Source organism: Apteryx rowi, unplaced genomic scaffold (genome assembly GCF_003343035.1).
Source record: "Apteryx rowi isolate R43461 unplaced genomic scaffold, aptRow1 scaffold_335, whole genome shotgun sequence".
Taxonomy (NCBI): Eukaryota; Metazoa; Chordata; class Aves; order Apterygiformes; family Apterygidae; genus Apteryx; species Apteryx rowi.
In genome coordinates this window covers 302,393-328,876 of record NW_020449808.1, presented here as the reverse complement: position 1 = coordinate 328,876, position 26,484 = coordinate 302,393, and the positions used below count along the sequence as shown (strand labels likewise).

General features: G+C 37.9%; 1 protein-coding gene across 14 annotated transcripts in view; it reads left to right on the top strand.

The window, feature by feature from the left end:
• ARHGEF10 (Rho guanine nucleotide exchange factor 10) overlaps nucleotides 1-26,484 on the top strand; it is a 111,026-nt gene that overhangs the window by 40,916 nt on the left and 43,626 nt on the right. For 12 of the 14 annotated variants that reach the window (XR_003254576.1, XR_003254579.1, XR_003254578.1 and 9 more), the window contains 7 exons: nucleotides 3,644-3,721; nucleotides 3,946-4,125; nucleotides 4,709-4,825; nucleotides 6,899-6,991; nucleotides 8,469-8,639; nucleotides 9,322-9,467; nucleotides 12,264-12,439. Coding sequence is in view for 10 of the 14 variants with exons in the window: in XM_026072047.1 (XP_025927832.1) it covers nucleotides 3,644-3,721; nucleotides 3,946-4,125; nucleotides 4,709-4,825; nucleotides 6,899-6,991; nucleotides 8,469-8,639; nucleotides 9,322-9,467; nucleotides 12,264-12,439 (961 nt within the window). In the remaining 4 variants the exon portion in view is untranslated. The remainder of the gene's footprint in view (nucleotides 1-3,643; nucleotides 3,722-3,945; nucleotides 4,126-4,708; nucleotides 4,826-6,898; nucleotides 6,992-8,468; nucleotides 8,640-9,321; nucleotides 9,468-12,263; nucleotides 12,440-26,484) is intronic. The other 2 variants (XM_026072048.1, XM_026072053.1) reach the window with 2 other exon arrangements.

The window sequence follows — 26,484 nt, the reverse complement described above, 5'->3', positions numbered from 1 at the left end:
GAATTAAAATTCCCCACTTCTCTGAGTATTGTGGTATGAAGTATGTAAATAAYGTAATTTTGTGTTTAGGTTTCCCTACATGACAAGCAGATTAGAATACTGTTAGTGTCTGGAGATGTATGGGTTTTTTTTTAAGTTTTGAGAAGTGATGAGTCTAGATGGACAATATGAGTGTAATATCTGAAGACTTTAAGTAGTGAATGGATTTGGCCCAGATGGAAATGAACCCTCATAAAGAGAAAAAAAAGATCCATTTTGAAAATAGAACAATGGAAAATTTCTATCAGTATTGTGGAGTAAGAGTTTTTATTAGCATTTTCAATAATAATAAATTGTGACTGATTAATCGCTCTGTTGGATCTGTTACTCCCAAATAAGTACTGGTCAAGAATGTGAAGGCTGATGAGAGCCTTGACAGCAGCAATCATATGGTGGTGAAGTGTAAGATCCATGAGAAGTGAGCAAGAKGAGTAGCACGATTACAACTCTGGACTTCAGGAGAACAGATTTTGGCTTGTGGAGCTTGGCAGGATCCCATGGAAGACTGCCCTGGATTGCAAAGGACCTCAGGAAAGCTGGCCGGTCTTCTAGCATAACCTCCTCAAAGCACAAGAACAGTCCATTCTGACATGCAGAACATCAAGCAAGCATGGCAAAAGGCCAGCATGGAGGAAGAGGGTACCCCAGGCTGAGCTTAGATGCAAAAAGGAAGTACRCCAAAAGTGGAAACAAGGACCTGACCCAGGAGGAATGTAGAGATACTGTCTATATGGGCAAGCTAGGAAAGCCAAAGCTCAACTAGAGCTGGAACTAATGAGAGATGTRATGGGTTCCTGTATGTACATTGGCAGCAAAAGGAAGGCTAAGAAAAATATGGGCCTGCTGCTTAATGGGGCAGGGGACCTAGTGACAAAGGACACTGAGAAAGCTGAGATGGCTCAGTGCCACCTTTGTCTCAGCTTTTACTGGTAAGGTTTGTCTTCAGGCCTCCAAAGCCCCTGAGCCTACCTCCAGATCCTCGTGGAGTGAAGCATTACTGTCAATGGGAGAAGGTATAATTAGGAGATACTGAGACCAGTTGCACATATACATGTCCATAGAACAGATGGGATTCATTTAAGAGTGCTGAGGGCAAAGCCACTCTCTTTCTTCTTGAAAAGATCATATATGATCAGAGGGTGACTGTAGAAAGGCCGGTGTCACACCCATCCTCAAATAGGGCTAGAAGAAGGATCCAGGGAACTACACTCTGGTCAACCCCACTTCAGTCTCTGGGATGGTGATGGAGCAAATTCTCCTGGGAGCTATTTCTGGGTTCATGAAGTACAAGAGAGTGATTGAGAGCATCCAGCATAGATTTGCCAAATGCAATTTGTGCCTGACCAACCTGAGTCCCTTTGAAATGACTAGCTTGTGGACAGGGAAGAGCAGAGGACGTTGCTTATCTTAGCTTTAGCAAGGCTTTACAGTGTCCTGGAGTATCCTTATAGCCATATAGGTGAGATATGGTTTGGATAGGTGGGCTATAAAGTGGTGGAAAACAGGCTTGGACCACCAGGCTTAAAGGGTTATGATCAATGGTACAAAGTCCATCTGGTGGCCAGTATTAGTGGTTTCCCTCAGGAACTGGTATGGGGCCAATGCTGTTTAATGTCTTTAATGACAACCTGGATACCAGCTGCAATGTACCCTTGGCACATTTGCAGGCAATACCAAGTCGGTGGGGGCAGCAGGTAATATACTGGAGGATGGGGCTGCTATTCAGCATAATCTTTCTGGGCTGAAGAAATGGGTTGACAGAAAACTCAGGCAGTTCAACAGAGGCAAAACACAAAGTCCTACACCTGGGGCAGAATAACCCTGTGCCACAGCACAGCCTGGGGTCTGCCAGCCTAGAAAGCAGCTTTGGGGGGTCCTAGCTGGACCAGATGAACTCCAGAAGTCCTTTCCAACCTAATTATTCTGTGATGTATGAGCTGACTTTATGAATGTACTTGTTTTAAACAGTAGGTGGCACAAAAGCTTTTGTTTAAAATACAGTTCCTGTTTAAATACTATATCCCACATTGGGTCTCAGTCATTTTAGTTTTTGCATCATTTTAATTCTGTGGTCACAATTCTTGTTTTATGTGGTATATATTTATATATTTATTTTGTTTATTGTTTATGTTTTTTTTCTACTTTTACTAGCAAAAATGTGAATATAAATGTAAGACCTGTACACAGGCCTCTTTTAAGTAATGCATGCCTATTGCAGTAACCTGTAGGCTCTACTAACTATTTATTTTGTGCATTCTAGAGTCTGGAGGAAAAAAATATATATTTCTAAAGATGTTTATTCTTTTCATAAGAATRAACTATGACTAAACGTAGAGATGTAGTACCTTTATACAGTTAGAAAAAAACTTTAAGCTCAGACTTCTTCTGTCATACCTGATAAGAAACTGCTAAGTCTAAATACAGATTAGATGCAATGAATTTTTTACCATATATTTGTGTCTGTAACTGAGGCCTTAAATAATTGTAAGTTTTCCTTTAAAAATGCCGTACTTCACAGAAAATCCTTACATAACTTGCACATAACTTGGTAATTCAAGTGCAGAGAGTTAGAGGCAGCTGAGGAGAAAGCATGAGGCCATGGGGATCAGAAGCAGGAATACTGCAAGAGAATAACTCTGTAATTTGAGTTTCATGGTCATTTAGGCTGGCTTAAAATAGTGAAAGAAGCAGTTTTGCCATTCCTTGTACTCGTGCAGAGTGGTTTGTTCTTGCCCTTCTATCGTCTTCTTGCTCATACAGAATCCAGCTTTTGAAAGCCCTGTGATAAATTAGATTAGGAAATTGATTTGGGTGAAAACAAATCCATAAAAATAGCAAGAAATGTAATCAGTATCAAGCAGAAATTTTTAGTTTAAGGCTGGTCAGCTTCCCAGGCCTTCATCTAATGTTCCCTGCATTTGCATACAATGTGTGTTTCAGGTGAATTGTGGAAGTGAGAAGGGGAGGTTATAAATAGCTCATCATTTGTAAATATGAAATCTGGTAGTATTTCCTGGAACTCTTACAATGCTGTCCATTGGTATGAACATTGGTGAGACAGGGTTTTCAGTTGTGCAAGGGAATATTGCCTCAAAAGAATCCTGACTTTTTCAGTGATACAATTTTATTGCTTAAAAAGGCAATTTCTGTTTATTTGTCCTTCCAGTTAATCCCCAAAAGTTTAGAAAATATAAAACAATGAAATTATGCTTTAAGACTGATTTTGAAAACTGGTCACCTATTTTATTGTAGCAATTCACTGAAGTAGCTGGCATCATCTGTACCTGTTATTTATATTAAAGAATAAATTTATGCATCTAAAATTAAAAGGCATATTTTGAAAGTAAAGTCTGRAATTGCAACAGTCATTAAAGATTATATAGGCTTACAGTAACTGTTGTATTATTAAGATAAATAATTTTAGAGTAATAGTAAAATTGATTGTTTTTGAGGAGGTACAGTATTTATTTTGTTGTAGTTCCAGTATTGAAAGTGTTTTGTTTCTTTCATTTTATTGATGTGAGAATTTTATCATTAGCATTCCCAACCATGATGAATGTATTACCTAATTAGAGTTTCAGAGAGAGCTTTGTTCCTTCAACAGGTTGTGAGAAGATATATTTTGGGCTCTGTTGTTGACAGTGAGAAGAATTATGTGGATGCCCTCAAAAGAATCCTGGAGGTACCTAATATGTTTTGCTTTTTAAAATTAGGAAATTTGAGAAGTAATTAAATCCTTAAAGAATCTGTAATGTGATTCATATGGATTTTGTTACAGATGCTTCATGCCAAATATTTGGAGAGGTTTTGTGTGTGTATACTTTTATATAAGTGGTAGGATTTTATGTTAAGACACAATTTTTAGCTTGTTTAAATCAATGTCTATATATATATTTTTTTTCACAGCAATACGAGAAGCCTCTTTCAGAAATGGAACCAAAATTACTGAGTGAAAGAAAACTCAAAATGGTCTTTTATCGAATTAAGGAAATCCTTCAGTGCCATTCGATGTTTCAGATAGCCCTGGCCAGTCGTGTATCTGAGTGGGATTCTGTTGAAATGATTGGCGATGTCTTTGTTGCTTCAGTAAGCAAATGCATCTGAACAGATAATYTATTTTTATTTTAGAAATGTTATTCAATGTCCCTATCTTTCTGTCTAACTTGGCCACTTTATTCCCATATTCTGCAATGCCTGTAGCAGCTGCCAGAGTCAGTATATCCATTCCGGTAAGGCAACTGACAACAACACGTCTCACCTTGGTTAGCAGACACGGAAGAATTATGGCCAAAATTTTCAAGCTTTGATCAAACTTTCAGACATTTAAGTAAGTGGTTTCTTTTTCAGCGGAGCTAGACATGTACAAATCCACCAAAATGGGATCTTGGCCACAGTTTTGGATCTCAATGGAGGCTGCTTGATTGTCCTGAGTGCCTGGGCTTTAGGGGACTAAATTTACACTTTGTAATTCACAGCCTTTATGTCTTCAGGTTCCCATCCTTTGTTCTACACAAAGGTCACTTTTTGCATCATCAGGGTTTCTGTAGAGCCACCAATAGGCCAAATAGAAGACCTTAGCTCCTAACAAGTCCTTAGCTGTCATAGGTCTAAATAAATATGCTTTTGGGTGTCTTCTGCATTTATAGTTTTTTCCTTTTTACTGTTTCAGTTTTCTAAATCTATGGTATTGGATGCATACAGTGAATATGTAAACAACTTCAGTACGGCAGTGGGGATTCTCAAGAAAACATGTGCCACCAAGCCTGCCTTTCTAGATTTTTTAAAAGTGAGTACATTTAAACTTAAAACAACTGGGCAGATCAAATAATTAAGGCTGCATAAATTATAAATTAGGAGGAAATTTAATTAATAATACTGTGTATTCTGTGACTGTTTTTGTGGACTGTGKATTTATGGATTTCATAAATGGAAGAGAATTCACTTCCGCTGCTGTAGTTTCAGAGTAATAACATGGTTTTAGATCTAGGATGTATTCTGAAGTGCACTGTGGTTTTTGTTGTTGTTCAGATCAATTTTATTTGTGTTTGCATGACTGTACTTTGCAAAATACTGAGTTTTTTGTATCAGTTGAGCTTACAATAACAGTTTGCTATCTGAGGCCTCTTCTTATTTGGGATGTATTTTACTTCTAAAGTATTGTACAGAGTGGTTAAGAAAGTGTATTTCTGTTTCACAGCAGTTATCTAGTGTTCTGAAAATCTTTTTTCCAACTTGGGGGATGAAATTAAAAATAGTCATGCAGATTGCATCCTGCTGTGATGAATGTGATGCTGCTGATAAGATCTGTGTGCACTGAGACCCTGATACATGTGACAGAAGTGCCTGGAAAGCCCTAGGGGGGATTCCCTACAGAGTATGCACAGCACCCATCCCATGGCTTTTTGGCTTTCTGTTTTCGTGCTGGGAGCCTGGAAGCTCTGTTTTTCCTGGGGGTCATGGGTTGGGCTGTGCCCCTAAGAGTTGTCAGCCTGTTGGGTCTGTGGCATTGGTCTATGAAACACTGATATTTGTTGCCCTAGACAGTCCATGCAGTGAAGCTCTTGGGTTGCCTTGGAGGATGGTGGGGGGCCTGATTCCAAAGTCTGTCTTCGGATCTTAAAATTAGCTAAGAATCTTTTGGAGCACGGTAACAGCACTATACAGGGTTATAGTCTGCAAGTTTTAGGGCCCACCAAGACCAAACTCTCTAGTGAGGTTACAGTCACTTCATACTTCTTGCACTTTTGAAAGGTCTTATTCCAACAGTGGCATGACTTACAGCTCTCCTCGCTCCTTGTCAGTGCCAACACTGATGCTCAGAACTGGGGAGCTGCAACCAGGCTCTGCACAGAGAGAGTAATGTGGGTACCCTCCTCTGTGCTTTTGCCCACCTGCGGCTAACAGACTGTGGACCAGAATCTTYTCTGTGACTGGGTGGGCAAAAATGTTTGTGGAAGTGAATACAGAAAATTGCTTTGAAGCTGATAATTCTAGCAATAAATAGCAATTTAAGCACTACACCTGTTTAATATTGTTTGATTTTGCTGTGTTTTTAGTATTGAAAATTTCCTCTGTTCTCCTTATTTTGAGTCAGCTGTGAGTCTGGTCAACATTTTTCCAGTTGAAAGGCTTTATACAAATAGATATGAAAATAGTTACACATGTACAAATAGTTATGAAATTTGTCTGGTTTTATCAGATAGTTCTGATAACCAAAACAGTTGCTGTTGTTCTGTGTGTGAAGAACACTAACAACATAAATCAGTGTTCTTTTCCTTAGTTTCTTTTAATAAAGAAAATTAAAATCTCTTTTTGTTTACATAGCATTGACATTATGGTGCTTCCCTTTTAAAAACACATTGGTAGATAAAGATTTACAGTCTCTTAGCCCTAAGAAGCAAAAGATTTGCAATCTCTTAGCCCTAAGAAGCAGAGCAGCAACAACAAATTACAGATTATAAGTCAACAAATGATTTGTGTACATTTTTCAGATTTAAGACCCTGAACAAGTACCTTGAATTCGTGTGTTGGAAGTTAAGCATATATTTTAGTGCACTGCTTACATGAAAAGCATGAATGTACTATATTGATGTATACGTAGATACTGTATTACTGTTGAGACTTCATCCCAGCTGTATTTATTTAAAGGCATTTCAGTTTAGTGATAAGCCATCATTTTAATGGTGATTTTTTCAAAAAGATGTAATATTTTTAAATGAAATGAGGGATATTTACAGTAACCTTGTTATAATGGATGTAAATGCTATAAAAGAATTTTCAGGAAATATTTTCATTTTTGATCTGTAACTGATGGAAAGGCACCTGTGTGAGTAAACAGTATGACTGTCTTGCATTGCAGCAGTGCCAGGAGTCAAGCCCTGATCGAATTACACTGTATGGTTTGATGATGAAACCTATCCAGCGCTTTCCACAATTCATTCTACTATTGCAGGTGAATAATATTTACAACAAGACTTACCCGATCAATGCTCTTATTGCATTTGCATGTGGGATTGCTTTGCAGCTGTCTTCTGCTGAAGGAACATGCTGCAGTGGGTTTTATTTCTGGATCTTAGGAAATACCAAGAAAAAAATTCAGTGCATGATAATGTCCTGATCTCCTAGTCTGCTTCCATGGACAGTCAGTAAATATACTGTAGGAAAATCTTAATAAATCAGATTTGCTCTAGGTTACTTACTAGATTAGATTTAGTTTGTAAATCACCTCATAGTAGAACTGCAGTTCTAACACGCTACTCATTTATGTCAATTTGCTAGGTAATAATGCTTCAAACACCACTAAGAACTGTGTGCTGTTATTTTACTTTCTGTTTAAGTGACATATAAGAAAAAATAATTCATGTGTTGGATAGTTCAGCACACATGGAGACGGTGGAGTAAATGTGTTCTCTCCCATGCTGCTTGGCTCAMACTGTCCACTAGAAGGTAGCACAGCTCCTTCTCGCCTGCAGTGTCTCATTGTCCTCCCAAGGGACAGCTGGRCTTTGGGGGTGCCCCAGGGTCTCACCTCAACACAGAGTCCTACTGTGGGATGAGCACAGTTCCACAGTGTAGTTGTGCATTTAGCCTTAAAATTTGAGGACCTGCTACAGGCAAACACAATATTTGTAAATCCTTACAGAACCCCTCCAGGTCTATGGCAGAGAAGACACTGTGAGTTAGCTATTTCTCTTAGGGTCACAGAGGAAGACAGGCTTCAGGATGAAGTTCCAGGAATTACTGTGGAAGAAAGAGCAAAGGTAGTTGTGGGGTGAGCTCAGAACTTTTGAGGAAGAAGAAGAGATGGAAAATAATGTGGTAGGAACTCATAGTGAATAATGTAAGGATGCTTAAATGTTGGAAAGGAGCAAAATTTCATTCAAATGGTTCCAGTGTATGCCTACAAAATAGAAAGATTTTTAGAAATTGTTGTGACCTCAATGAGGCAAGTACTGTTATCCTACTTTGAGATTAGCACACTGTCAGTGGTTTAGTGAGAAATAATAACAGTAATGAGAATAATATGATATTATTATAATATTAAATATCAGAAATGTTTAATTTTACATCACTTGACAGATACCTACATATACTATAATATTGACTTTCAAATTATGTTTAACATTATTTGCATCTTCTGATATTTATTATTATTTGTTTTCAAGTTCCTTCTCTATACTTTCTTCCTATAAATACGCTGTATGTTCCCTGCTCAGTATCTTTTTGAAGAACTATTAGGATATTCAGGAAAATAAGTGGAGTGCTGTCTGAATATTTATTAGGAGTTTTTTGATTGGTCTTATTCTTAGTACTAAGGTAAAGAATGATACTGTAACTTTATACAGGATGTGCTATAAACTTCTGTGATCTTTTGAATTTGACTTTGAAATTAAATTAGATTTTTATTTTGTTTTATCATTTTTCCTCAGGATATGTTGAAGAATACTAATAAAGGACATCCTGATAGGTTACCTCTACAGATGGCCCTTACGGAACTTGAAACACTGGCAGAGAAATTAAATGAAAGGAAAAGGGATGCGGATCAGCGCTGTGAAATAAAACAAATAGCAAAAGCAATGAATGAACGTTATCTGAACAAGGTTAGGAAGTAGGAATGTGTGATGGAAGAGGTAGTGTATTACTAGTTTCTGTGCCTTGAGCAGTCTTTAGAACGGACACAGAAGAGACACCTRCAGCCTTTTCTGTAGTGCTCAGCAATATAGGGTCATTCTATAGGTAGGTGTAAGATGTAAGTTTTCTCCAGGACTAAATAGGTTCACTGGTTAAAACCACTGTGAGCTGAAGCATTTGACAGGCTGAAATATCAACAGCAGTATCAGTGTTGTCTGACAGCGCAGAAGATAATGCTGTTTCCTCTTTTTATAGCAAATCCTCATGCAGATCTTCTGCATGAGAAGATTACTTTGAATTTATCCTAGAGTTGAGGAATTACTCCTGTAAAAAGGCAAAAAAACAGTTTCTTATACTGCAATGTTTCTAACTAAAGAGCAGTTCAAGATATGCTACTGGATGTGTCCAATATTTTCCTTGTTTTAAGGAGCATCCCAGCCTATTTCAGTTATGTATTTGGATTATACAATATAAATGTTTTTAAAGAATTTTCAAAGACATTCAGTAGGAAATAAGGAGCAATCTTCTTTGAGTTTTAGTGGCTAACAACAGTATGACAAGTGATAGTCTATTGTATTTTCTTTTATTTTTTGCACTAGATATTGGATGTACCATGTATAATAWACAATTCTGATTGTTTTTAAAATCTAGCTACTTAGCAGTGGAAACAGATATCTCATACGGACTGATGATATGATTGAAACAGTTTACAATGACAAAGGAGAAATTGTCAAAACCAAAGAACGACGACTTTTCATGTTAAATGATGTGTTGATGTGTGCAACAGTAAATATGCGGTAGGACTTAATTCATATTTTTTAAATGATCATTCAAGCTTGAGCTGGGAAAAATGGCACTTACTGGAAGGCTTGGGGTTTTTTTGGTTTGTTTCTGGATTTTTTTTTTTAAACTAAGGCTACTGATTTCTATCAGCCATCATAATAAATGGACAAATAGCTTTCTTACATTCTTCTCTGTTTCCTGCTCATATTTTAAAATTCTAGGATAAATCTGTAGAAAATCTTTATCGTTTGGAGATTACAGATAGAAAAGTTCTGTAGTGTCTAGGTATTGCCGTCTATTAGTGTTTAATGGAGTGAAGGTTTCATAGGTTCAGTACACTCTTAATTTAGATAGTGGAGGAAAGTGAGTTTGAACTTAATTCTGAGGTAGGATTTTTTTTTTTCTTTCTCTCTCCCCTTGGTTAAATTCACCCTGTCATTTTCAGACACACAGACACGCGCACACACACCCCTGTAATTTGACACAATTTGCACATTAAAAAAAAAAAGACAAAGCTAATGCACGGAGGCAGGCCCTTCCCCTGTCCCAGAACTCACTAACAAAGGTTCAGCTGGAGAAGAGTTTCATCTCTGAGAGCAAACGCCAAAGGACTAAAGCTGAAGTGCTTTGAAGAAGGCATTTTTTCACGGTGCCTTCTGTGTTTTAGTTGGCTACAGCTATTACTGTTAGTCAAATACCTCTGTGTATGCCAAGGTCACGCTTGCATTCAAGTGTTGCTTGTAGCATAAACTGCTTTATATGTTATTACATTCTGACAGAGAAAATGTGGGCCATCAAAACCTCTCAAGAACAGCTTTTCTTAAGCATAATCTGAGAGTTGATATCTTCTGTCCATTACTGAAGTGTGTAAGTTATCTCCAAGTGTGAAAACACTCAGACTTTTCAATCATATGAATGCTTAGTGTCATATTAGTGAACAGTGTCTTGTAATAACTTTGCTTTTCAGAAAGTGCACAAGCTAATGCCCAGTTATCCCAGAAGTTACGATTCTTTTCCTTTCCTTTCCTCTTTATTGAGTTCTTTATTAACAGCTGGATATTTAATTATGATTCTTTGGCAGAAGATTGCTTTTATTCATTTATTTTATCTTTTTGTGCGACATCATTGTTTGGATTTTTTTGTGATTTTCCCTGAAGCAGCAATATGCAAACTATTTTCCTTTTCCATATGAAAAGTTCATGATTTTCCAAGTTGCTAGGTTCCTTATTGAGTCAACTGTTTCAGTTATCACAAACAGCATGCTTGTTCTGTGGGCATTACTGGCAATAAGCAACCTCTTTTGGGATGGTAGTCAGGCATGCATGTGTCACAGGGGTTTGTTAACTCAAAAAAAGTTTCAATAAATTCCTTCAGCAGTTAAGGCTTGCTTTCTAACCCAGTTAATTTATATAACAGTGGCTTCTCTCTAAGCTGAGCTTCTTTTATGGCAGTGATTTTCAAACTCTCCCATTTGTACATGCCTACAAATTTTCCTGTGGAGTAGTAGATTTCTTCAGAAATGTTATGTGCACAGGCAGCTGTGTAGCATATCTCCACTCACTTTTCTTAGCCACCTTTTGTCAGTCTTTTCGGAAGTAGTCAGAGATGTCAAGAGTCTGTGGATGATAGCTTCAAAACTAATTTTCTGTGGCTGGCAAAAGACATGTATTTCTACAGAGCATGTGCTGCTCAGAAGGTCCTTCTTCACATGTAATCTAGATGACCAGCTTAAACCAGAGACCTAACTTCTAAGCAGCAGTATTTAGATGAGGTAAATGCTATCCCTAGTGACTGAGCAGCTGTGTTCTGTCTTGTCTTGTTTGGTTTCTTCTGTGTTAGATCTAGAGTTCATAAATATTTACTTAAGCTATGGTATTTAATGTTTTTTTTGTTCATACTTGTCTCTTGATTGAAACTGTATTGCAAAGGTAGTTAACTACCTGAACGTCAGTTTTGAGAGACTGTTCTCAGTAAATAACTTTTACTAATTTCTCCCGAGCACTCTTTTGGGTTGCTTTTAAGTTCTTTATTTCAGCTATGCTTTCTATGAAGTGAACGTTAAAGGAAACAAAAATATCTCTTTTGTCCTTTATAATACATGTGTTATATGTGCTTGAATAAGGGAGTAAAAGAAACAAAGGCAAAGGAGTATGAGGACCATTTCTATTCTAAGTGAGCTTCCTCAGCAAGCTGTTTCCTCTGAAATGCCYACTGCGATATATGCTTCCTTTAGCACTGCTCATGTGTAGTTTGCACTCAGATACCACAACTGTTGCAAAGGGTCTGCCGTGAAGAACATCCTGGGTCAGGGGGCTCAGCAAGAATGTTGAATCGTCGGCCCTTGGGAAGTTACCTTGACCTTCCTGCTCCTGGTAGTTGTTCAAAAGTCTTATCATCCATACTTTCTTAAATACAGCAGTTACTACTTTTTAGCATTGTTTCAGGTACTGTCCAGTTATCATCAAAAATAATTAGGGAAAAGATGGAGCCGCAGTACATCCTAAGCACTTGTGGTAGGATGTCGAAATGCATGCTGATCTTAAGAGATRGTAATTTATGTTTTGCTGTAGAAATATAAGGTCTACTGTTGGCAGTTGTATGCTGTTTGTAAACATGACTATCTGCACCTGCATAGCTGCTCTTTGCACTCACCGCAAAAGTCAGTCACAAAAGTCAGTCCGATGCATATATTTGTTTAAAGCTGTGCACAGTGCTCAGACTGTATACAGCAGATTTTGGAAGTTAAAATAATAAATAGAATGCTATGAAACATAATTGCTTGTCAAAGCAATAATTTGTGTGTCTTCCAGCTCTTCCTATGAAAGCAGTGGCATCGTGACAACTGCACAGAGATATTTATTGAAATGGAGCGTACCACTGGGACAGGTGGAAGTCATAGAGTATGGCAGCAGTGAGGGCCAAGGGGAGAACTGCAGGTTTCCACCTCAGCACTCTGCTGAGAGCATCATCATTAACTCTAAGCCAAGTAAGTGACAGGCATTTTTTACTTACATATTTTAWATCTTTATTAAAACCTTTATTTGAATTTAAATGGGCTACTGAAAGCAAAGGAAAACATTTTGTGCCTGAAGACTTCTGTAACATGGACAGTAATATAACTTCTTTCTTGAAAACTGAAAATCCATAAAGTGATAGCCAATCTCTTGCCTTGCAATGTGAATTACTTCAATTTATTTCATCTTACAGTTTTATGGCATAAAAGCATGAATGTGCATGGATATGCAGAAAGGTTATTGTAGTGTAGTATGCCAGCTGTCCTACTGTAGTTAGTTGAGYGTGTGTTCTTACCTATTGTTAATGCAGGGAAGTTTTCCTTGGTAAAAAAGACAAGCTACCCCATTGCTGTGGAATAAGAGCATGGACACAGGTGGTTGCTRCAGGGTAGAAGTTATTTCCCTGGAGTCCACAGTATCCCACCCTTCAAATACAGTATCAAGTGCTTCATAAAAAAACTGCAATAATAATTTTAATGAATGTTTATAAAACAGTATGCCAGTAGGTAATTTCCTCCTAACCTCTCCCCAAAATGACCTCAAACTCTGAAGTCAGAGAATTCTTTTTGTGCTCCTTAATCTCTCCTACAACCCTGCCAACTACCCTCAAGAGATGTATGAATTTCAAAAGTTTACTTAGTAGCTAGCCTTTTATATATAAAATTAATAATTTTTATATCATTGCTTAAATCTTTTATTTGTAAGTCCATTTAGTATATCTAAATTCTAATCCCTTGTGAGTTATTAATGGATTTTAATTTAGATTGGTTTCAGTGCTAACTGGGCATTTATTTCACACTATGTTTATTTAACATTGCATTCTTGCCTCATGAGTTTTCCCACAGTCGTTCCCTAAGAAGTAAATATTATACTTCAGAACTGCCTGAGACGCAGCTGCAGTATCTAATACCCTCCTTATTCTCCAGGGTGACTATTGTCAGGCCTTCTTGCTCCTCCCTTTGTAAATAGCTCAAGAAAATTTTTAAAATACGTAGGTTTCAGTTTCAAGGTTGACGTCATTTTGTAACTTCTTTTAGGCATTAATGGGCTACTTGGACAATGAAATTGAAGCTCTTAAATTATCATTTACCAGCTACTGTATATATGATCCCAAGGGGAGTGTGTATGAGGAGGGTATTACCTAGAACTGGGGGTTCCTTCCCTGGAAGAGTGTGAGAGGAACAGTTTATTGCGATACTTCCAGTGCGACTGTGCAGCAGCTTCACAGTTGATTAGATGAAGTCCTTGTCCTTCAGGGAGATCAGATGGGGAAGCAGAGGATGAAGGAAGAAAGAAAAACCCTCACCCAAACCATCTTGTAGAACCTACTTGATTCTCTTGGCTTTGAGGTTTCTTAGTTTCATGATGTTTGGTGACAGTATCACAAAAAGATCAAATGATTTTGCACATCATTTGGAGACTCAACATTCAGCTTAAATGGTATTCAACAGGTGATAGGCAAGCTGAACTTGCTGTGCTGTTGACAAACTCTGATCACTATATTAGTTCAGTCTCCTTCTAACCAAAAGGGTCAAAAGGTAAGAATTAAAAATAAAAAGAATATGAAGGTTACTGGTTATACAAATGAATAAATCTTCCTTCAGCTTTAAATATATACTTCTGCCAAATGATCCAAGTTAATCAAATACAGTCRGCCACGAAAGAGGAAGTGAACATAGCCTTCCTATTTGCATATACTCCTATGTCAACACTAGCTGTCACTCTGAATACAGACTTAGGTGGGCTGTCTCAATTAGAGACAGACTTAATTATGTTAGTTATTCTGTAGAATTGCCTYCTTAGTTCCAGTTTTCTTGGCTACTAAAGGTTAAAGAAGCCCAGAAAGTACAATTTTCCTGCAGAGAGGAAGGACTGGTAAAACTTTGGGTAATGGTTTATCATTTCTTATTTATTTACACCCACCAAGATACTGTATTTTATATTCAGTGATGACACAGTCCTCGTCATGGTAGTATTGCTTCATCAGTGAGATTATTCGGTACTTACTACAAATTACAAGGCACTACCAGCTAAATAATTAATCATTCTCTGGCTGAAATTGCATGACTTTGTAGTCATTATACAGTTACATTAAGTTGCCTTCTGTTTTCAAGGTATGCTGAGAAATTGTTGTGGTGAAATCCCAGTGGCTTCACAGAAGGTAGTTTTAATAAATCCAAAACCAAAGCAGTCTAAACATCTAATGGTCAAGAACAGTTTGGGATATTACATACAAAATCCTGGCTTCCATAAGGCCAGGTGAGAGTTCTGCATGTCTTAGATAGAACCATATTTTCAGCTCCCATTTCTGGTTTGTGGAAATTGGAGAGCTATAGAATAATGATGATTATGTGTGAAAGCAGTTAGTAGTTGGGGGTTACCTTTTCCATTTCTGGAAGACTGAGAAAAGGAGGMTTGTATCTGCAGCACACCAGATGAAATATTTGACTCCTGTAATTCTAATATTCTCACATTACTGTTGTAATCAGTGGGGATTCTTGATGAATTCTGATTGTGTCCTTATGAGGATTATTGGTTGTTAATTACATTTCTCTTATCATAGTATTTTTTTCCCCCACCAGAATCCTTTGTATGAGGAGGCAACTGTCATAAGTGTATCTCCCTATTAATGATCTAATCTGTCTAGCTTCCATACTCTGTTCTTCTTGGGTCATTTCTGTTAATCACTGCTTTGAGTCAGGGTTGTTACTGCTCTGTGATCCTTCAGTAGCAGTGCTGGCTAAATGCATTTGGCACTTTAGGCTTCCATAGTGCTGCAAGAAAGGATAATGTAGTTTAAAGAAGCAGACTTCACTTTGGGTGCTACAGAGAATTTTGAATTTGCTTTGTAGGTTGCAATAAAGAACTGTTGGAAGGTTGAAAGGTTTTACAAGTACATTTAAATCAAGGGCCTGCTTTTGTACTGTTCTGTGTAGGAAACAAAGGCTGCATGAACATTGTTTTCACKTGGCAAAATCATCATTTTGCATTTTTTACCCAGTTACTAGGTTTTTGTGCCTGAATTCTAAAACAGAAGACATTTGGGGTTGGTTGCCTAGCTTGTTTCTTTTTCTAAAGTGTTGTGTCTTTTGGCTGGAGAAAATGCATGGCAGGATGGAGAAAAAGAATGGAGGAAAATTTTCCTAAAGTGTGTTCAGCTATACTGCTTCTGTTTTTCATGTTATTTTGCCTTATTGCTGTTATTCTGCCCTAGCACCAAAGGTAGAATAGGAATTCTCTTAGTTACGAACATGGAGAAAGCTTGAAGTCTCAGCTGTTTGGCAGAGTCCTTCTAGTTGTAGGGTTCTTAATGCTGTTTTCTAATAGAGTAGAATTGTAACTTCTGTTTATAACCTGCAACTATATTTAAAGTGCAAAATATTTCACATTTTCAGGGTTTTTTTAAATGGCATGTTTATCAGATCTCATTTCACTTAGCAAATCAGGCAAAATTCTGTTTTCTGTATTGGAGTTACTCTTGCTTGAAAGTCTTTGATGTCCCAATCAGAAGGTTGCAGTGGAAATATTTATCTTAACTTTGTGTGCCAAAACCTGAGACTGCAGAAGAAGCCTAATGTGCTAATTTTCTTCTATGGAACCATTTACAGAAAGATACAAGATAAAGGTCTTCCCATATAAATCCACATACTGTTTCAGGTAGGCTATTGCTAATTGTTCTCTCCGTCTCAATCTTTTAAAAAGTGTTAATCCATGTGAAGAAGCATAATCACATTCATAGCGCCAAAGAAGCTGAATTAATATCAGAAGAGAGGCATGAACACCAAGTTGTATGTTCTTGGTTTTGATTTACTTGTGCTGAAAGAATTGTGTTACATAACAGAGTTCAAAAAGACATATCTAAAGAGTGTTTTATGGAGTTACGAATGCATTTGGTTTGTTTTTACRGGAAGATACGAGAAATACTATAATGTTAGGTGAGGTTGTTAAATATAAGAAACAAGATCTATGATTCAAGCCCCAAAGTGAATTCGGCAATAGGATTATGTAATATGGGGACATTCCTATGTAATAAATGGTTGAAAAGCTCAAAAGAAGAGACGYTTTCCTTACTTAGTGTCAATTTGTGAATTGTCTTCTTCCACATGGTTGTATCCCAGTGAATGATATTCATTCAGTAAGAAAGGATGAGAAGTTGATTGAATTTATGGAAAGAGGGTGCTCAGTAAGTTAAATGCTRCCTGTATTCTTTTGATAAAAAAGAGAATGGGTCAAAGAGCAGTGAATACAACTTGTTGTTTAGGGCAGTCCTAAAAGTGTCGTTCCAATAAAATATAAAAAATTTGTCGACAGGCAATTTTTTAACTTCTCATCAAAATGTATTATACTCCCCTCAGAAAGAATCAGAACAGTTGACCTGCACTTGCAAATCTCCCTTCTGCACATAGAAACACTGAAAATATGTCTTTCACTGCTCTTTAAAGGCAGTGAAAATAGGCAAAAGTCAAATATACAGCACAGAATTTCAGTTTCTTAAACCCTTGGCAAATCTTGTTACTAGTGGTAGCATTTTGCTCAAGCTGTTGAAGAACAGTGAACTGTGGATTCTCTGCTGGGATGAACTTCTGTTTGGTGTTGTAGTGGAAGAACCACACAGTGTTTTTTCTGGTTGTCTAGGTAGCTCAAGGATGAAAAGGATGAGCTGTAAAAGTCTTTCACAATGTGTTTATTTAAGAAGACCAAGTTATAGAGACTCTGAAGGAGCAAAGGGAGAGGGCTAAACATTTTTTGATTTCTGGAGGAGAAGCCAAGCGTCTGTCAGTATGTCTTGGCTTACTGCTGCTGATTGTGCTGATCAGGAGTGATAAACACCGTAGGCTATTGCTTAAGCAAAAAATCATTTAGTTTTAACCATATGGCTAAAAATTGAATGAGAAAATGAGCAAGGCCCATCTGCTCTATATATCCTGTAGCTGTGAGTGTAGGAGGTAACAGTAAAGCAAAATAACACTTCAGCATGTTTACGTTTATGGTGGAGGTTTAATGTTATTTTTAATTTCTCGGGTTTACAGTTCATAATAGGGGTCAAACTTTAGCACTGCTAAATTATGACTTGTCTCCTCTCCTGATCAGACTTGCTGGGATAAATTGGTACTCCCTTTCCAGTTTCTTGTGATTTAGATCTCCGTGGTTTTTGTTTGTTGTCAAATGTCATAGTAACACCATGTTGAAATGCCGACGTGATTCTTCTCCTCTGAGTTTTCTTCTGTTTTATGCAGTTCAGCTCATGTAGGTCTCTGAGTGTTGTCAGGGAAACAGGTAGGGCGCTTCATAGGCTAGCGTATGCTTGTATTTCTGGCAGTGTTTTGCTCGAGATTATCAAGTCCTTTTCAAAGACAGAAATAACACTGCTCTGATAGCCATTGCTGTTGAAGCTTTTTTCTGCTGGTTTGTCCCATGAGAAATACAGAATTGAAAATAATACTGTGTACTAAAGGAGATGGAACATGTTCATAAATGTGAACTGTCATTGATGTATGTCAACCAAAGACCAGAGATTTTAAATAAATCTAATTCCAGATGCAGCCTGTTTGGCTGAGCAAACCAGGTGCCATTAAATAGTTCACTTTCTTGAACAGATATATGTAACCAACTGGTGAATTAGGCATAGATTWAATTAGGTGTTACATGTCTGTCTCACCCACTTAGGATGGATTCTTCTCTTTTCCTGTCATATTATTTTTAGTGGTTATAGGGCTGGACACGCAGCTGTCATTAACCTTCTTCTGAATTGCTAGGGGTCTGTTTCATGTCATGACACTAACTAGTAAAATGAGTAGAAACCTRGGTATAACCAAACAAGCAAGAATGAAGGAGGAAGTTAAGCTCCTTGCAGTACAGTTTCCGCATGAGTTGTAGATAATCTAGTGTGGCTGAGCCCTCTAAACTCCCGTGAAAACTTCTGCCAGCTCAGCCAGTCTGTGATCATCGGCAAGCCTATCCTCAAGAACCCAGCTGTACTTTCATTGTTTAAATGTATTCACACGTGCACTTTCACTGCTTTTTTATGCTGKTTTTTGTCTTCTCACATCCAGTTCCTCTCTCACCCTTTACATCCTTATGGTTACACCCTCCACCGAGGCACCATACCAGCTCTTTCCTCTTAAGAGGGCAGAGGCTTCCCGGTCTGTGCTGCCTTCACCTGACCTGTGGGATGCTGCAGGATATGTTGAAAGGGCTGTGGCAAGTATTTTCTTTCGTTCTGTAGCCTCTTTTCTTCTAGGTTTGTCCTTCCTCRTGGGAATAGAGCCAGGGACTGAAGTTGCTCTGATCTGTAACTGCAAACAGTATGTAGTTCAGGAAAACACCTTGTAGTTACCACTGTTGGTGTGCGGCTGGGAAACTGGATTGCAGGTTCCAGAATTGTCAGTATAGTGGGACTCCAGCTCCTTCCTTCATGTTCCCTGCTACTTTCATTTCCTCCTTCTCCTTTGGCACAGCACAGCTGTTTCTGTCATCAGAAAAAATATCTATGGCATTATATCTCTAAAATTCCCTGACTTGTCAGGATTAGCTGGAGTTCTGTATAATTCTTAAGCCACACTCATAATGTAGGAGCTACTTCTCACCCTCTTAAAAGGCTTTGCTTTTCCTTGGCGTTCTTGCATAATTTTACTCACTGATGGTATAGCACTCTGAAGTGTTTGCATTTAATACTTTGCACAGTATTTGCAGTTGCAAGCTGTTGATTTTATCTTCCTGTTACTCAAGCTGTATGAATCAGCAGTTTTGTGGTTGAACTGTATTTTTTTGTGCAGCCTGTTTGTCTTTGGTGTTCAGATCAGATATAATGAGACATATACTGAGACAGGTGTCAGTGTTCATGTAATTACCACTTGAGAACAAGGTATTAGCAGCTGACAGGAATGCAAAGTTAAAAATACTTGTCAGAGTTAAGACCTGGGAGGTTTGTTTCCCGGCTCTGCTATATATGTACTGGATTACCTTTGGGACTTGGTTCTTTATCTGTGATTAGGGCTCATAGAGCTCCCCTGCTTTGTGTGACAGTTGGAATAAATACATTAAAGAGTTTTAGAAGCTCAGTTTTGGTCATTAAGCTCATAGAAATTACTTCTAGATGCTTACRTGGTTAAAGTATGATTAGAATTTATTTGCTTGGAGGGTTAGGCTGGATAATGTCATCTGATTTTTATGATAAGGCTCTTCACATTGAATGATGATGATGTTACGTCCTGACTGTATTGATAATTAGATTTGCTTGCTCTATGTCTGAATTAAATAATTTGTATTCTAACAATCTCAAGGTTTGATTGCTTATCACCTAATACTCTGTGTGTGTTTGTGCTTTTTCTTTCTGTATTAGGTTAGATTATGTTAAAAAATCTAATTTGGAGTTACGCTCTAGTAAGACTGCTCACCATTTTATTGATGCTAGCCAACAAAGCTCTTGTTTTCTGAGATCGTGATGGATTTCCCATTTGCTTTAGATTCAGAACCTAGAGATTGATATCACTCTATAAGTATTTATGTAGTTTGGACCTGTGAGTATCATATGATCTAAGGTGAGCTACATTTGAACTACAATGGCTCAGATTTTTCAGGAGCATTTAACTATTGAGATCATGAGTTTGATTTGGCATAGAAGAACAAATGGGGTTAAAGCAGAAAGTCTGTTTTTCTTGTATAAACTTTAAATTGATATACGGTCGTCTTTGCTTCCAATCGTATTTCTTAAACCAGGATTTTAGATTCACAGGGCAATGTTTTTGGTATTGCACTGAAATTTCAATTGGCTATATAAGTGCTGTTGTAAAAAGACAAAAAGAAAACAACTACCCACATGCTTTTCTTAGGTGCCTRTGGAAACAGGAACAGTGTGTGTAACCAGGTTGAAAGAGCCAAATAGAGTGAGTGTTGTGATGGTGAGCTGTGAAGTGCTTTGCTTACATGAGAGAATGTGCAGGAAGTTTGTAGTTCAGCCTCTAAAAATAAAATCTCATCTGCTTTATCACTGGCTATAACACTGATAAAGAATTTTCAGAAACAAGGAATTAGAGGTAAGGGGAAGCTTCCCTCACATCTGGCTGGTGGGGTGATTTGTCAAATTTTGTGCAAGAGAAAGTTTAAGAACAGTAAGAAATTTTCATCACTGGCCGCCTAAGTGAAAGCTAGGTATTTTGTTTCAAAGGTTTTTGTAAGTGAAAAGTGTTCAGTACTTTACAGTGGGCATTAGTATCAATTGCTGAATGAAAGAAAATTTTCTCAGAGGTTCTTTTYATAATCTTTTCCCCAAGTCTGCTTAGCAATTGCTGAAATAAATGGCTTATATATGAAAATGTCATATAAGGGTATTCTTTTCTCCTTGCTTTGAGAAAATTAGTTTCACTAGACTTTTTGGGGAAGGATGTTCTTCCCCTGTTATACACGATCTGTTAAACTCTTTACAGCTGCTGTGGTATCCTATGTATTTTGCATTCRAGTATATCTGTAGAAGCAGGATCCAGTATCCAGGTATTGGGCAAGAATTCCTGAGCTGCCATAATGGAATCTCGGGCCTTATTAATGGTTTCTGGGTTCCTCCTTTAAATTCATGCTCAAGATATTCAGAGAAAAGGAAATTGTTTTACTTCAGGTATAACACTGTCTCTCGAACAGGCTCCATTCTTGTCYTTCTCAAAGGTGGGCATATTAAACTGAGCAGTGAGACACTCTGTCAGCCTACTGTTCTGTTATGTAAAATCAGTGAAAAATTCCCAGGATAACCAAAAAGTCATATTTAAAACAAACAAACAAAAAAMCCAGTTCTGATGCAGTTAAWTTTTTTTAAATATATTATTTCTACATTATTTTTAAAGATATTTAGGTTAAACTGTCTCATGAAATCTGTCCAGTTTATTATGAACTGATCAAGAATTCATCTGATATCATGAATGGATCCACTTTCCCGAACACTGTACAAATTTCTCAGGTTTGAATGCAGACTTAAATGTTGTGGAAGGGGCCTATCTTTTTATTATTTTGTCAGAGTGCGTGATATTATACAAGTTCCAGTTTGTTTTGCCTTTCTCAGACATAGCAACTTTTAAAGTTATCTTCCACATATATAACTTCTCCCCAGATCCCAGATGATTTTTATGCTCAAAATGAGGTTTGAATCTTTCCCGGATTTCTTCCCTTCATTATGCTTGAATCTTTAAAGTTTCAGTATGCTGCCTGGGTACGCACAGATGGTTCAGTGGGAGGAAGCAATGTAAGTACACTCAGCCTCAAAGACCAAATCACTACTGGCAAATCAAATTTGGGATCTGTCAGCCTTCAGCGGTCTTTAAATCTGGCATCTTTTCAAGCATGCCTTTAACTTTTTGTTGCCCCTCAGTAATGCTGGAACTGTACTCAGGAAAATAGCCTTTCTCAGTTTTGGTTGTGGTTTTCACATGTCAGTGTTCACTATCAAATTTCATTTCATATAATATGTAGTCTGTCTTCAGAGCTCTGTATGTCTCAGAATCAATCAGTGTAATCCTTATAATAAACTTGAATTTCTATAAAGCATCAATTTTAACTTCATGTCAGTATGTTTGTTTCAAAGCAATTTATATTGAAGCATTATGTTTTTGAACTGCAGGGGGAAAAAAGTCATTAATATGATCATACTCAAGGCAGATCTTGTCAAGATAAGTTATTTTGCAGTAAAACATACCCATTACTGTTTTTGCTTTTAATATGATACGATATGATATATGATACAGAAATATATGAATGGGTATACTGAATGAGGCTTTTATTTCATTTGCATGTTACTTGGATTTATGTGATATTACTACTTGAAAAAAATCCTTCTAATTTTGGGATAAATGGGACAACCTGAGTCATTATGTCTGCCTCCTCAGTAATAGATGTTTAGTTTATAGGGATCTGAATCTACTGCTGGCATTGTAACACTTTTTTTTGTCTTTAGTAGCATAAATCTGTCATAAATTAGTAATTCACAAGTGAGAATCAGAGCACACAGCAAAAGCTAGTAGAAAATGTGTTCAAGTAATATCACCACTGTTAATAAGTCTCTCCCGTAGTAATTCATTGAGAGCAAGAACTGGGGCGTGATCAGCTCAGGATTACAACGTCCAGTATGCTTGCAGTGCCCAGGAGAAGTTAAAATTTAGAGGAGCCAGACAGCTAGTGGTGCCAGGGGAGTGGTTGCTTTGTGGATACCCACAAAAACAGCTGCCTCTGTGCTGGTCAGCAGGGCGAGAGCTGCRGGGCTGGCTGCGGGGAGCTGCCGCGAGCAGCGCGGGAAGAGCGGCGCACTGTGGGAGTCAGCTCGGCTGCATGAAAAGGGATCACTCCGAGGCAGCGCGAGTCTTGAATTCAGGTCTGGTTTCTCGTTGATCCGAGAGTGTGCCAAAGCAATGCTCTGAGTAAGACAACTCTGCCCACGCACAAGAGCGATCACGCAGACACTTCTCCTACATGCATATGCATGCACAGCTTCTACCTCCTAGTTTTGCCTTAGCCAAGTCARGCAGACTTTAACCACACCCAGGGAGTTTCCTACATGTTTCTTTTTAAGTAGCTTGATGTAAATGAGCTAAAGATTACTTCTGTTTGAGTTAATAGGAGTTACTTCAAGCCAAGCAGTAGTGGTGAGTTTAAAGCTGTGATGCTGAGARTAGTACTGAAAAATAAGCAGGCAAAATAGGTGTTTAGTGTTATACTCAAAAATGTCTCAAATAAGGAGTAATTGCTTTTAAAAGCAGAATCTTCCCACCCCAGGTTCACTTAGCAGCAAAAATCAATTTAAACTTTAACCTTTTTTCTTCCTTCTAAAGTAAGTGTGTTGTTGTTAGTAGATCTATCTTGAATAGATTTCATAATAAGACTGAGCAAGAAACTATGTATTTTGCATGAATTCCTGGGTTTTGGCACTAAACTTGCCTGTTGCAGGGCAACAGRCCTTGAATTCCTCTGGTAAGATCTTAGCAACAAAGGAGTTGCTGAAAAAATTCCTGCTAACTTATGTGTGGCCAAGATTTCACCCTTCATCTGTAGGTGGAATGCAAAGAACTTTGCCTCCTGAGTCCTATATGTGATTATTGGTTATAGCACACTGCATCTTTTTTGCCCAGACACATCATTCTCTATAACGCTCAGGATGTTTACAGCTGGGAAGAACCTTCTCTACTTGGGGTTTTTCACACTGGAAAATAAGTTGTTTTGAAGCTTGATAATTAGCAAGAGTGGCTTAGAAATGGGAAGGAAATGGCTTTATCATTTGTAAAACTTTTCAAAGTAAAAAAAAGATCAGTCTGTACTGGGATGAAGCCAAGAGTTTTTTCAGTGCTTTCCATGGAAAAAAAAGAAAGAGTGAACACCCACCCCAAAATAGCCAGCAATGTAACGGTCAGGAAACGTGTAGGCTGAAGCAGGCAATTGTTTAGTAGATTCTTGCTCCCTCTGTCTCTGAACCGAGAAACACGTCTGATAAACCTCTTATGACAACTGACACATTTCTAGACTAGARTGCACCCCACCTCCTTCACCTTGGAAAAAGCCCTCCATCAATAATTCCCAAATAAATCAACTATTAATTAACATATTGTTAACCACCAAGGRGCTAAACAAGCTAATCCCATTTTAAAAGATGTTAAGATTAACCCTTACAGGACCAAATTCAGAGATGAAGTTGCTGTAACTTGTAACTCGCTATCCAGAGATAAATCAAAGGGTAAATTCTGACAGAATTCTCTTCTGATTAATATAACATTCTTGATCTCTTAAGCCCATTTACTTTTCTATATTTCAGTCTGTGCTCACTAAGGACCTCTGTGAAAGAATGATGATAACCATGACTATTCACCTGGCCTTGACTGACTAATTAAGTTTCTTCTTAGTTTGGCCACTTCCTTTAGAATATCAGAGGATGGAAGCAAATTCTCTTTAATTATTTTTTCATTTGCTCTTTGTTTTTCTGTGCTAAAACCTTGTTCTTTAATGATTGAGCTTAAAATGACTTCAGTTCAGTTTTTCCGTGTGACAGAATTTCTTGTATAGGTTAGTTTATTTGTTTTGACACTCTTATTGCACTCTTTTTATCTTGATTTATTAAAAGCTTGTGAAATATGCATGATGCAGACAAAATAGACTCAGGTGACAGTTACTGAATCAAATTCAAGATTCATAACTTATTCTCAAGGCTAGAAATAGGATATTTATAAGAGCATTAGAAGCTGCAGACAGAGGATTGTGGAGGACAGCTGTTGGAGGTGCAACAGAGGTATGTGCTGCACGAGGAAAGCCCGTCTGTGTAAGCAGATAAAGCTTTCTTTAAGGCCACAGTTGAGGGCTATGGCACAGGATCTAAGAGTTGCCTGAACCTTTGCTATTATAGTTTGCCGGTAAGTGTCAGTTCTCTGACCTGCTTTCAATAATGAAATGAAATCTCAGATAACTCTGTCTTTATGAAGCTGCAAAAAAATGTTACTGCCCTTTAAACTTTACAAATAGGTAGCTAAAATTCACTTGAGTGAAAGTAGCCATACTGGGCAGGGGAATCCTTGCATACTTTCAGCTTTTCACAGCATGGTGGTTCTAAATTTTCACTTGGTTCAGACCCACAAGTATAAATTTCTGAAATAGTCATAGTACTTTTTTCAGTATTGCAGTTGGGATTGTTTAATAGTGGAATTTATAAACAACAGGTAAGTRAATGGACTCCTGCCAAAAACTAGACTAAGCTGCCAGTTACTTACAATCAGGTTAAACTTTGTTTTGCACAAGTTCTCTTTTTGTTACAGAAATTTGGGACAATAATGGTTTCATTCTGTCTCCTTTACAATGCTGAACACATTGTCATGGCTTTCAGCTAGATTTTGCCAGACTCCTATTAACACTGAATGGTAATTTTCTTTGCAAGTAGACCCTTTGAAATCAACAATTTGGTGCATCTAGGAACTACCAATTCTGGCACTTAATAAATTATAGTTATTGTAGACATTAGTTAGAAGATAGATGTTAGCTAACAGAAGAAGAGGGATACAGGGAGACAACTGTTTAGAATTTTCAGACATTGATTTTTCTAGTATTTGGACTGGGGAAAGTCAAAATGGAGCTTAATGAAAGCATGCAGTCTACAGTTACTGAAAAATATTTACTTGTTTTTAAACAAATCTAAAAACATAATGTAAAACAGAACATAATGTAAAAACTCTTCCTCTTAGGTCTGCTTTGGAATTACTTCTTTTCATTGTATACAATAAATTGAATAATCTTTTCTTAAAGACTGATTTGATTGTGAGGATRAGAAAGGCTACATTGTACTCTTAATTAACATGCAGAACAGGCAAAGAACAGTGGATGGAAGTTGCATCTGTTCTCTGGCTGGGAAAACAGTAGTAAGTGCAGTCGTTCCCTGTTTAGTGCTCAAGGGCAATACGCAGAAATCTTTTTCTTTTTTACATTGGTCACAGGAGCAGCTTTATGAAATAGATGTGCTACCTGTGTCTAAACTGSAAAATATGATGTGTCCAGGATGGGCAGCAAGACTTCTTGGCACAGTTTGTTTTCCTGCTGCTGAACTGTCTTATCCTGCAGGGCAGGTGGCTGCGTGCGACAGCCTCTTGCTTGTGACAGGCCCGTGGCCCGCGCTTGCTCCCGCAGCGCACGGAGGAGTTACCCGGCTCAGGCTGGAAGCGTGCCTTTCTTTTGCACTTCAGGGGCTGCTCAGTACGTTTCTGGTACTGGGTTATCTAGTCGTGTCGGCTGTCTGGCATTGCCTTTAGGCGGAGTGCTCTGTCTGTCTGTAGGCTGGGAGTGCATAGCCAGCACTATATTTCGATTGTATCTTGCCATCACTGCCTTGAAATTATTCTGCCGAGGGGAGTTTTCTGCCTACCAACCAGCTTCCAAAACTGCGGCTAGGTAAGGGTAAAGGATCTATCGTTCAGATACTGAACTGGGTGAACTGAACAACCTGTAGAGGTGTCCTGGGGAAGTAATGCAGTGCAGCTCCTGTCATTCAGCCGAAGGGGACCATGCCGAG